General features: G+C 38.3%; 1 protein-coding gene across 1 annotated transcript in view; it reads right to left on the bottom strand.

Moving 5' to 3' along the window:
- Positions 1-8355: 8355 nt before the first annotated feature.
- Positions 8356-13421, bottom strand: part of LOC123865720 (protein CBFA2T1) — a 51845-nt gene continuing 46779 nt past the window's right edge. Inside the window, exons 7-12 of the mRNA XM_045906933.1 lie at positions 11548-11723; positions 10897-11064; positions 10275-10399; positions 9784-9951; positions 9404-9511; positions 8356-9192 (exon numbers count right to left, since the gene is read on the bottom strand). Of these exons, the coding sequence (XP_045762889.1) occupies positions 8881-9192; positions 9404-9511; positions 9784-9951; positions 10275-10399; positions 10897-11064; positions 11548-11723 (1057 nt within the window). The 3' untranslated portion in view covers positions 8356-8880. The remainder of the gene's footprint in view (positions 9193-9403; positions 9512-9783; positions 9952-10274; positions 10400-10896; positions 11065-11547; positions 11724-13421) is intronic.

Genomic DNA, 13421 nt, shown 5'->3' with positions numbered 1-13421 from the left:
GGTCGGGCTTCATTAGCGGGCGAATCATAAACGCCGTGCTTTTACTGGTTCTTCTCGGTAGGAACGGCATTCCGAACCAGTGGTGAACTATTTTGACGATTCAAAGGCACTTGTAAGAGTTTACTTGAATGAAAATATATTCTATTCCATTCTGTTCTACGGATAAACGTTATGTTTTTGTCTACATCTACGCAGTCAACTACATCGCCTTCTGCGCGGCCAACATGAGCAATAATTCGTGCCAAAAAATCATACGTCCGCATAATCTAACCTGCCAAAGTCTATACCAATATACTCTGTGGTCTATACTACCTACTATATTCGCCGTAGGCCGCTAATGAAGCCCCACCATTATGAACATAAATCGGAATAGACGCAGATATATCCTACGACCTACATCAACGGGTAGTGCCAAAGGGATTTTCCAGCATCAGTTCCAGTAAAAGTCTCATAAATGGATAGACAGACAATCATACGAGTATATACGTATACGAATATTTATTTGGAGACATTTTTCGTCCCGAATTTAACACATAATTTCCGATTAATGCATAGGTAAAGTATGAAATAAATAATATTTTATACACTGCCTGAATGTTTGAGGCATTTTGTAGAATACATTCTATACAACACCAGATTATACAAATTGGCGATAAACTTACACTGTTTTTTGTCGCTCCATTCCAAAGGCCTAAGTGGAATGTACCTACTGTGCAAGTTTACTATATTACTCATTTAAATACTATTAGTAATAACTGGTACCTATTAGCAAGTTCAAAATATAAACAATCCACTGAAGTGATGTCATGTACCGCTATATTATATTTGATAACGACTGCGAGTGAGAGCGCTTGTAAGTATAGGTAGGTATAATTATTTATTGTTATTCTTCGATTTAGGCTTACAGATCGGTTAGATTCTTCTTTATCGCCGTATAACACATACAATGACTGTCTGTTTGAACAACCGTACGTAATTTATTCTTACTTAGTGAGTATATTCATCACTGAATCATTACTTTACTCATTAGTAGGTAGGTACGTAATAATATGCATAATTTGTAGTACGTAGATATAATTGTAGAGAGTAGAGACTGTACCATAATGAGGAAACTCTCGGTTTAAACCTGAAATCTAGATCTGTCAAATGTTAGGCTAGGTAGTCGTGACGTGAAATCAAAGAAACCTTGTTATTTTATAGTCTTCCTAACTAACTAGCGCCAAATAGGTACCTATATAGGTAACATCTGAGTCTGACCCCTGCTAGTGTAGGTGAAGCCTCGACTTTTTGTTAGGTACAAGATTCCTAACTGTCGTAAACGTAAACTGTGCCGTAATTCTTTGCATTAACTAGGTACCTGGTCTATCTACTACTGACTATATTTTGTTTAGCCGTCCATAGACATGAATAGATGTAGAGACTAATAAAGACACAAAAACATTCCAAGTTAAACCTAAAATCTGTCTGCAAATCGGACAGTCTTTGTAACGTTATGGTGAACATCCCGTGTCACGTGTCACGCTGTATTCAAAGCAACATGGCCGCCGGCGCTGCGGTCTTTGCGCTCGATCATCTGTCTTGACTCTTAGTTCAATCTCAAAGGCTTACTTTCTTCTTAATAGGGACCTACTTTTAATAAAACTGTAACTGGACGATTCTGAATCTGCATCCATATTATCCATACATATCTTCTAATATTATAAGTGCGAAAGTGTGTCTGTCTGTCTGCTAGCTTTTCACGGTTCAACAGTTAAACCGATTTTGATGAAGTTTGGTACATAGCTAGCCTAAACCCCGGGGAAGGACATAGGCTATATTTCTATCCTGGGAAATCAAAGAATCTTAAAAGCCCATCCGCTTAACCGATTTATATGCAGGTACACACGTAGCTTGCGCCCCGAAAATTGGCTTTGTCAACTTTTTGTAGCGGAAAATCAAAGAATTCCCACGGGATTTTAAAAAAAAAATCAATCCACGCGGACGAAGTCGTGGGCATCACCTAGTTAAATATGTTTTGAAAATTTTAATCGGAGAAAACATTATTATCGACTAGACTTCAAATCATTCTTTTTTTAATTTTTGGCTGTCTGTCGTTTCTCTACGCTTAACGCTGCTGAACTGCTTAGATTAACGGATTTGAACATAACGTATTTTGGCTCTGATTTGAATAGCAGGGCAAACAATAATGGGCAAATGATCAAATTCAATAAATTGTGGGCATGTTCTAGTTAAACTAATATTTACACAGATATATAATAGATAAAGATAGTTAAATAAAGCAAATAATATTTAAATGCATATATCGCACATAATTCCGCAAAGTTAGAGATGCGTGCCCAGGATAAAACCCCCGACTTCCTGAATAGGAGACCGACGTTATGACTACTACTCCATCACCACTATGAAAATAACAGTATCACATATTTTATTGGACAAAACAAATGAAATGTAAACAATCGGACACGTCTTTGTAACCGTCTCGCGTGACACGTGACATGCTTTGTTCATGCAACATGGCCGCGAGCGCTGCCTGGCTTGATCGAGTAACAAAAGGAACTGAAGTAAAGGTGAAGGGAGCTGTTGTTGTTGAGAAAACCATTTGGTTTACTAATTACTACTTAAGTACAATTACTTTGATCAGTTAATAGTCAAAAAAATTAAAGTAGGGTCTCTCCTCTGAATGAGAAGGGTTTTGGCCATAGTCCGCTCACGCAAGCCAAGTGCGGATTGATAGATTCCACGCACTTTTGAGAACATTACGGAGAGCTCTCGTTGACATATCGTCGATTCAGGATCAAGCCGAGAGTTCCCTCACTCTAGTTCGCTCTGTTAATAGTTTCACGATGTTTTCATCAACCACTTACCACACGTCACGTCACGTCACGTCACGTCACGTCACGTCGCGTCACGTGACGTCGCAAAGTGCTTTCAAAGGCTGCAGTCGTCAGTTGTCACGACGCGACGCGACGGTGTCCACTCTCGATTCGAAATTAAATTTTAAATGGGCACCACACTATTGTAATATTTTGGACATTATTTTTTCCTGATCTTCTTTTAAAGTTCCGTAACAAAATAGTAAAAACCCCCATGCGACTAAGAAGTACATTTACCCGTCCGTCCGTCACATTACTTATTTTAATAGCTATCCTACTAATGCTATAAGACACTTAACTTGAAAGTGTGGAATAGGTAAATAGTTTTTAATAATGTTTGCCCAACCTTATTGCAAACTAGCTTTGCCCGCGACTTCGTTCGCGTGGAATCAACGCGCTTTATATAGCCACGGACGCTCAGGCGCGAGGCGTGTAGTACGTACTCTGTACGTTAAAAATGTTCGCCGTGATTCTTTAAATTGACATAACTTTTTATTTATGAACCGATTGACATGAAATAAACACTAAATGTTAAGTGAAGCTTACTACAATATATTAGTGAAAACCGTATCTAAATCGAATAAGCCGTTTCTGATATTAGCGTGCACAAACACACAGACAAACAGACAAACAGGCAAAAAAAATTACAATTTCGGGTTCGGCATCGATATAATAACAACCCCTGCTACTTTTTTTTTATATATTTCCATTGTACAGACACCACTTTTCTACAATTTTATTATATGTAAAGATGAAAGATTTCTAAATGATCGAAATTTTGGAAGTGGGGTAAATTTTTATCCATTTTGAAGTAAGTATCTTATTTTTTGACATCAAAAATTACGTTACCCCTTTTTTTCGATGTTTGTAAAGCGAAAAATCTGACACATTTACGAGTTGCAATAGAGTTTCATGAAATCTTTACAGGAAAAATTAAAGAAAATTGAGCCTATCCTGTACCTTCTTTATACTTCCATACAATAATATTATATCTAAATGCGAAAGTGTGTATGTCTGTCTGTTTGCTAGTTTGTCACGGATTTGAAATTTTATAATTTCTAAATTCCTGGTATGGTCTGGTGGGAGGCTTCGGCCGTGGCTAGTTACCACCCTACCGGCAAAGCCGTGCCCCCAAGAATTTAGCGTTCCGGTACGATGCCGTGTAGAAACCAGAGGGGCATGAGTTTAATGAAAACTGCCACACCCCGGCCACGTTGGCCCGCTGCCATCTAAAACCGCATCATCACTTCACCAGATGAGATCGCAGTGAAGAGCTAACTTGTAAGCGAATAAAAAAAACTTCCTCCAATTTTCTTCCCACGTGGTCACTGTACTCATCACGTCGCAGGCACGCCACACTCGAACTAAAGCGGTGCTCTCACCGGCCACCGCCGCCGCTTGTTTTAATCACATGTCAACTTTAACCTTCCAACAAAATATCAGGCTTGTGGGGAGACGATAAGGCTGCCTATCCACGGGGGATGTGAATACCAATCTCTTTGATAACAACTTTTTAGCTAGGTATACTATAAACCAACCAAACCCAAAATTAGTTATCCTTGTGTGTGTCCTTTCAATGTTTTTTACGTTACAGTTTTAAGTTTTCATTGCCAAAACTCAGCGGTTTGTTCACACTCGGAAATACACCAATATCTAGAGATGCCAACAGTGATTGAAGCTTTAAAAAATAAAAGTTTTTTCTTATAATTCTTTCTTTCAAGATCAATAAATATAAAAATAACCTCAATTAGTGAGTCGGGGTGTCAAACAGCCTATTAACTGCACAAACACTACAGCGATTGAAGCGGGCAAATGTGCTCGATACTCTACAGACTTGAGGACTGTGGCTCTCCAATGGAGTGACTTTACAAGACTAGAGAGTCTAAAATCTGGTAAAGTCACAGAAAACACAACGAACCTGCTTATAGTCTTGTCTATTGATTGCAGCTAAAGTTTAAGTTTTGGTACAAAATAAATAAAATAAATAGATATAATTTGTCTGGTGCGAGGTTTTGGCCGTGGCTAGTTACCAACTTACCGGCGAAACCGTGTCATCTAGCGATTTAGCGTTCCGATACGATGTAGTGTACCCCTTCCATGTTAGCCCGCTTCCATCTTAGAATGCATCATCACTTACCACCAGGTGAAAACGCAGTCAAGCGCTAGCTTGTATCGCAATAAAAAATCTATTCAATGTATATGCATTGCTCCTATGAAGCTATCTCATAGGCGGGACCCACAAGTTTTTCGCTCCGCATCATAGTATGTGAGTATGTTTTTTGTGTAAAGGCAGCCTTATACTCGAAGCAAAGCGGCCCTCTCACCGGCTGAAGCTCGTTTGATCACACGTCAACTCTGGGCCGATTGCAAGCATATCTCGACAGTGAAATTAGAAAATATCCCGATTTTTAACTCCGAGTGACAGTTTAATTGAATGTCCGATGAATTGATGGTAAGAGGTCATCTGAGGATATACATATAAGTAGTTTTAAATTGAATTGAATTGAAATATGCTTTATTGTACACTATCACAAAAAGAAACATAAAAATAAAACATTACACAACCAAAATAGTAGAGTAATAGTATTTTTTGGAATTATAATGCTTGTTCTAACGCTAAAGAATAAAATATCGTGAGAAAATCATTTGGAGGAAACCTACATGCTGCAGCACTAGCAAGAAAAAGTCTAGGGTTCGATTTCGAGTAAGAAATATTATGTTTTCAAGCCTTACCTTTTTTTAATTTATAGACTAGCGCTTGGCTGTAATCAGACCTGTTAGCGAGTGATGAATGCAGCCTAAGATGGAGCACGCTTGCCTAGAAGATGCCTATTCAATCATGAATTGAAGGTACCCATAATATTAAAAGTGGAAAGGAAAACAAATGCTGGAAAGGCGACCGATATCCTGGCGGTTCGGATTAGAAACGAGGAAGCAAATCGCTTTGTACGTGTCCGAGGAACTACGTACGGATGCAGACCTTGACGATGTCATTGCGTTACGATGACTTGAATTATGATGGAAATCTCAACGAGGGCTCTCTCCGTCACTCGTTTCCACTCGTTTCATACAATCGTAGTTCCAATTTCATTTGAATATTAAGCAACCAAAGTCCATGAAATTTTGCAGACATATTCTAGAAACTAATATCTATTTTTTTTTTATTTTTTTTATTTTTTATTTATTTAATTATTTAATTAGAACGGACCTCTTAAGTCCAATTACACTAATTAAATTAAGTTACACAATAAAAATAAATTTGTCAAAGTAATTAGAATTTGTAAGTTACACAATAAAGTCAATAATAATCAAATATGTCTGTGGTTTTCCAGATTTCTGTTAAAATATTCGGTTTCAAAGTTACGCGGTCTTGAAAATTTCATACAAATCTTTGAGCCCCTGTAATTTTAAAACTACATATTTTAATAAAAATCTAAAACACCACAGACACAGATATTAGTTTCTAGAATATGTCTGCAAAATTTCATGGTTTTTGGTTGCTTAATATTCAAATGAAGTTGGAACTACGATTGTATGAAACGAGTGACGGCATGAAGGGAAACGTCGTGGAAAACCTGCATGCCTGAGAGTTGTCGATAATGTTCTCAAATGTGTGAGAAGTCTGCCAAGCCAGTTGGCCAGCGCAGACTATCGCCAAACCCTTCTCATTCTGAGAGGAGACCAGGGTGATTCGCTTACTCAGTGTCTAACACTTAATGATAGCCACCGAGCCCATTTGATATTGGTTGACATTTGACCAATATCAAATGGGATATAGTTTTAAGTTTGGAACCCTCGTAGCTTCAGTAAGCTGGTGGTGGGTTGATGATGATAAGTGTCCTTCGTCAGAGAGGATGTCAAAATACAGGATGGGACACTGTTACTCGTTTTGGTGCGACTCGTTGGGAATTTTTCGAAAATGTTCTCCCAACGAGTCACACTGTTACTCGTTGCAACTTTTTAACCCCCGACCCAAAAAGAGGGGTGTTATAAGTTTGACGTGTGTATCTGTGTATCTGTGTATCTGTCTGTGGCATCGTAGCGCCTAAACGAATGAACCGATTTTAATTTAGTTTTTTTTGTTTGAAAGGTGGCTTGATCGAGAGTGTTCTTAGCTATAATCCAAAAAAATTGGTTCAGCCGTTTAAAAGTTATCAGCTCTTTTCTAGTTTTCTTGTAGAAAAGAAGGTTAGATAGCCCCTAGGTTCATAATATTCAAGTGTCAATTGACAAATGTCAAGCTGTCAAGATGGACGTTGCCTAGATATACATAATTATTTATTTGAAAATGATTGTTTGGAAAACTCAGATACTTTGGATCGTAGGCGCGGAATAGTCCAAGAAAATCGGTTCAGCCGTTTGAAAGTTATCAGGTCTTTTCGGTCTTTTCTAGTTACTGTAACCTTCACTGGACGGGGGTGTTGAAAATTTTTAATTTACACTTGTTATCCATTGTAATGATGATTGTAATTCCCAACGAGAGTCACACTGTTACTCAAGGTGACTCGTTGGGAAGATTTATTTTAATTTACTTCCTTTCGAGTGGATGATGATATCTAACTAGGATTTACTGCACCGATTTTGATAAAATTGACATCACTTTGCTAAGTTTGGGATTGGAAATAATCTCAGGGCAATAAATAAAACGGTAAATATACATTTTCTTACTTTTCATATATTTCGTGAACTAGACATAAATACAACATAGTACGGAATGAATTCGTTATTAATTTAATATTTCTAATATGTACATTTTAGGTACATACTTAGTATTTATTAAATTCGAAAATTTACACTCAAATTATAAATAATATTGCACACACTTTGATAAAATATCAATTTACTTAAAGTTATTTCAATTATCTTACACTTGTTGATATTTAAAAACATTTATAGTTAATACAGATTAGGTATCTAAGTGCGTTTATATTTAATGTGCGTTAATTAAGTGACATATTGTTTACAAAAGTGGAGTTTTTTTAATTAACTTTTCCTACCTATGTATCTGATAACAATATTTTCAACTTTTAGATAAAAATAAGACAAACAATCTTTGACAAAGTAGGTATCTACTTGCTAAATTTGGAAAATGAGACATGGAATTATTTGAAAGAACCTCAAAATTAAATTAATTTATATATTTTTGCTCTTACCTATTATTATTAATAAACTATGCTTACATTATGGCACAACGTATTAAAACGAGGAAGGAACATTAGAATAAAATCACTCATCTTAAAATGTAATCGACTAAAGATTTAGATATAAATTAAAAAAACACAACAATAGTTAAATAATATTTACATAAAATTATTTTAATAATGATTTAATAAAATAAAATAATGTATTAAATAACAAACAATAATAATTTGGTTATGTACATTTTACAGTAAAGTAACTTTAAAATAAATTAGATGATAATAATTGCTTATTTTATTTATAGTGAAATAGACCTAGAATTTATTATTCTAATATTCCTGCTAGATACTTTCGACATCTACACAAAATATCGAAACGAGAAAATTACTGCTCTCAAAGGAAAAGTTTGAGAGTAACCAGTCAGCACACATTAGCGAACTTAAGCTCGTATCATTGGCTAGGTCATAACTCTTTGATCCTATTTAAATGCTAACAGTTACGGTGACTTTGGAGCCCTATTAGGGCTCTATTAGGGCCCTATTTGGGTTCGATCCCGGGCTTGGACCTCTACGTTATGTGCGTTACAAGTTCAAGCAATTAATTTAGGTAAAGCACTTGCTTTAGTGGTGAAGGAAAACATTATGAGGAAACCTGCATGCCTGAGAGTTCTCCATAATTTCTCAAAGGTCTCAACAGGCTGCCATTGAAACGCCATTTGAGTAATGTTATGAATTTATGTTGATATTTTATTTACAAAAAATTCACAACTGTACAAAACAAAACACCATTAAAAACCCATTTAAGGAGTTCATCTCCTAACTTTTCGTGGAAACTTGATGGTGTTACCCAAAAAGTCTTTATTGAGGCGTCATTTCTTTCCACCAATCCCGCTAATGAGACCCTGGGCGGTTGACAGGGTTGCCAACGCGATTCTTTCCGAGTTTGCACTTAAACTTCTTTCTTGGGTTGCCAGATTCGTCGTGAGTAATCTTTCAGCCGAGTTCAGGGTTGTCAGTGATAGCCGGTTGTCTTGTCTGTCGGTGTTGGTGGTTACTGGGAGGGTTTGTGTGGTTGTTATCGGGGTGGTTGAGCGGGTTAAGGGTTTCGGAAGGGTTGTCTGAGTGGTTGGAGGGGATGTTCGTAAGAGGGTTGTTGGTTTTTGGTCTCGACCGCTGCAGACCTGCGAAAGGGGTTTCTTGATTAGATCTTAGAATCTGTTACTAGAATATTAATAAGTGATTTTGATAATAACTATTGTCTTAATTTACAAGTAATGCTATGGATGTGGTATCCTTGCATGCCATCATAGTTACAAACTTACAACCAGGGGAGACTGAGTCAAGGTATAACTTAACACCTTATGAAGAAATGGTAAAAGAAGTTGCTGGTACCTGGTGGTGGTTCTCCCAGTCCTTGTGCTGGCAGAAGGCGCCGCAGTAGCGCGCCGCGTTGCAGCCCGAGCACGTCTCCTGCGCCTTGCGTCCGCAGTTCCAGCAGCACTGCAAGAACAAAACTACTTGTTACGATTGTCGACTGCAACCACTGAGTTCCTTGCTGGTTTTCCTCAGTAAGAATGGTATACCGAACCAGCAGTATGTATTGGATCTGATGTATTTTCGACACACAGCTATCAGACTTTGTTACCAGCAGTACTGGGGCTGAGGTCTCATCCGGCGGGTTGGGAATGCCGTCGCTCGATGAGGAGTTGCATCTTCCCTTGCTCAGCTGCCACCAGCTCTACAGTCTAAGGATGCAAGGATTGTGAACATACGTTCTGTTGTCCAGCTGCACTAGGGCTCAGGTCTCGTACAGGAGGTGGGGAATGCCGTCGCTCGATGAGGCGTTCCATCTTCCCTCGTTCTGCCGCCACCAGCTCTAAGGCCTTGGTTTCTGCTGCGCCTACCGCGCGTTGCAATTCTAGGAGGGCTTGGCGTTTCACCTGGAAAGAAAATGCAAACGTGTACTTCTTTTCTGGTTTAAAACTACATCAGTACTACTCCGTAACTGGCCTATTCCGTATCTCAATGGCTATATCATTTAGTTGTTCACTATGGAAAATATTCGATCCCCTAAGCAAGCGATAAATACAATCTCCCTAACTTGTTATTGGTTTAAAACCAACCGAGATGATTTCATAAGCACTGAATTGAGGTGATAAGACAAACGGATAGGGAACATTAGTTAGTTATTCGTCAGCCGCTTTTTTTGGGGGTTAATTTAACAAATAATACATATCTATGCAAATAATTAATTAGTGCTGACCTGGTTGACTGCATCTTCAGCTCGTCTCCTCACTTCTGCCACCCTCTCTTCTGTCTGCCGTACTGCGGTCGCCATGATTTCACTGGCTGCCCTTTTTATATCGTTGCTTTCTGGAGGCTCTACACCTGAAACAACGATGACATAAATGTGTAAAGTATTCCAATTAGAAACGAGGAGGCAAATCACTTCGTACATATTCATGGAATTTCGACGACGTACGGGTGCAGACCTTGGCGATACCTTGCGAGTTGCAGTACCATAGTAGAAAGGTTAAGGAGGAACTAGTTCTTGGGCACACTCTCCGAAATAACGTATTATTTATGCTATATTGCTGAAGTCTAGAAATAGAACTCTTGTCTTGGTTTGTTTCTACACGTCTCAAAAAATTTCTGGTCAGCATAACCGCTGATGGAGGATACCATACAAACTGATTATTGTCATATAGTCATATCTCTCGGTTGTAATATGGCGAGCGCTGTCTTCATCTTCTCCACCACGTTGAGGAAGCAGTTCAGCATGATGTTGATGTTCTTCCACTCGTCATTGCTCTTCAGCAGGGCTTCGTACCTATCTGTCCTACAACACCAGCACTGGAGCTCTTTAAAGCTGATGATTGTCATACCTCTCTGCTGCAATATGGCGAGTGCTCTCTTCGTCTTCTCCACCATGCTGAGGATGCAGTTCAGCATGGTATTGATGTTCTTCCACTCGTCATCACTCTTCAGCAGCGCTGGTCGCGGCTCTGAGAAGGGCGCGTTCATTGACGATACGTCTCGGACCGTGATGCCACCTGGGAAGCAATAAAATTTAGGTTAAAACGACCACGCCGACTTAGTGGCCTTTAGGCCTTTATCAAAGGGAATTTCATAGACTCGTATCTACCCTTTAATAATACTTATAGATTAGTTCTATTCTTTGTTTCTAATATGCACTGCTTCAATCCTGCTGTATTGGTATTAAGGTTTTGAGTCAAAGTTAAATCTTTTTCATTAATATCCTTGAAATCGTAAGCTATCTCAAACTCAAAGGTGATTTTTGCGTTTCACGTGGATACATTAAAACCAAATTGTACGTCCGTGTGTGGCGTCAAATATATATTTTATATTTAACTATATTTCAATTACTTTACAGTTTTATTTTTGTCATGACTCTATCACGCCAAAACCCCTGATCGGGAGCCTGAATACTAAATAGGAAATATCATCCTTTGAAAAGACAAGTTCCTGCAAAGTTGGAACCTTTCTTATTTAATCCTTTAGAGGTAAGGAATTACCATCTCGCCTCTCGAAGCCGGTGTCCTGTGTCGCGTGGTAGCTGTGGTAGGGGTTGTAGTCGAAGAGGCTGGCGTTGCTGGGGAGGGCGTAGAAAGGGGAGGGGTTGAAGAGGCTCGGCCGCTTGGCGTGCGGCGGGTAGTCGTCGTGGGAGCCGTTGGTTTGAGCATCGTAGAACCTGAAACGATAGAGTAAACTAAGGTTTTAAACCATACTATTCAAAAGCAGTGATAACTGATAGCCTAGTGATTTTAGTTGCTCCCTCGTCCCTTCATTCAGCTTCACCCCCTTGACTTTCGTTTAAAAGGAACGCTTTAGAAGCTTGCGAAGGACTAAGGAGGTCCTCCTTAGTCCTTACAGCCAACACTGCGATGGAGTCGGCGAGGTAATCAAATTTCATTCTGGGATATATACTCGTACCTAATTAATTCCAGTTTTTACTAGTTAAGTATAACTAGTTGAAGTAAAGTTCTAATATGAGCTAGTTGAACGTGACAACAAAGGCCGATCGCCGCCTGGTGGCGTTACCGCCGGTAACGCCGCTTGAGTCATGTTTTTTCGTGCGTGCAGCCGGCTCTATCGAATTATAAGACGTTGTCACGTCAATATTTCACCAAATCGCTTAAAATAAAATACATACGTTTGTATTTTAAAAATCTGGTCTATTATTACATTATATCTATAGCTGACAGCTACATAAAGATTATACCAGCCCCTTGAAAACTTTCCAACAAGAACAGTTAACAAGTTTTCCTTTGATCAGTGATCAGTCCTTTGTATTTTATAAATAGGTAAGAAGTGAATAAATCTGCAGCCGGCATTATCTTTGTTGTCCGACGTGGTGGTAGAGTACCTAATTGCCGAACTTCGGCAACTTCGGCTATTATAATTAATTGTTAATGAATTTACAAGATTCTGCCAGTTTCTTCATTGTGTGAAGTTTTCGAGATTAAGGTTTATTTAAGATCTGCAAAATCTTGCAGTTGTTTGACGATTTACTTTTTTGGAACAAAAAGCTAACTTAAACTTCTCATCTTAACAGAGCTCTCTCCGTCACTCGTTTCATACAATCGTAGTTCCAATTTCATTTGAATATTAAGCAACCAAAGTCCATGAAATTTTGCAAACATATTCTAGAAACTAATATCTGTGTCTGTGGTGTTTTAGATTTTTCTAAAAATAGTAGTTTTAAAATTACAGGGGCTCAAAAATTTGTATGAAAATTTTTAAGACCGCGTAACTTTGAAACCGAATATTTTAACAGAAATCTGGAAAACCACAGACATAGATATTAGTTTCTAGAATATGTCTGCAAAATTTCATGGACTTTGGTTGCTTAATATTCAAATGAAATTGGAACTACGATAGTATGAAACGAGTGACGGAGGAGCCCTCTTAAGCTGTTCTTAAACAAAAATGTTGAAGAACATAAAACCCATAATATGCACAGGTACTAATAGGATCTTATTATGCGAAAGAGTATATTTGTATGTCTGTCTGCTAGCTTTTATATTGTTTATTTTGTGTTATTAGATACCTAAGTCAAATTTTAATTAGAACTAATAAATAGTAGTAACAAAAACTTTCAGTTTGGACTAGATTTTACTAGTTTTAGGCTTACAAGCTTACATATTTTTTAATTTTCACTAATCCTTGGGTTCTGAGTGAATTAGTATTTCTACAGGGTATAAATAAAGTCGCTTCCCGCTGTCTGTACGCGTAAACTACGCAACGGATTTTAATGCGGTTTTCACTAATACATAGATAGAGCGATTCAAGAGGATGGTTTATATATATAGTACGCGACAGATGGCAATCGGGCCCGCACACTCGCACGTCACTCGCGCTATCCCGCAGCGGGTTAACGCAGGGCCTG

Source organism: Maniola jurtina, chromosome 5 (genome assembly GCF_905333055.1).
Source record: "Maniola jurtina chromosome 5, ilManJurt1.1, whole genome shotgun sequence".
Lineage (NCBI taxonomy): Eukaryota > Metazoa > Arthropoda > Insecta > Lepidoptera > Nymphalidae > Maniola > Maniola jurtina.
Note: the sequence above shows the minus strand (reverse complement) of the source record. Positions and strands in the feature narration are given on the sequence as shown.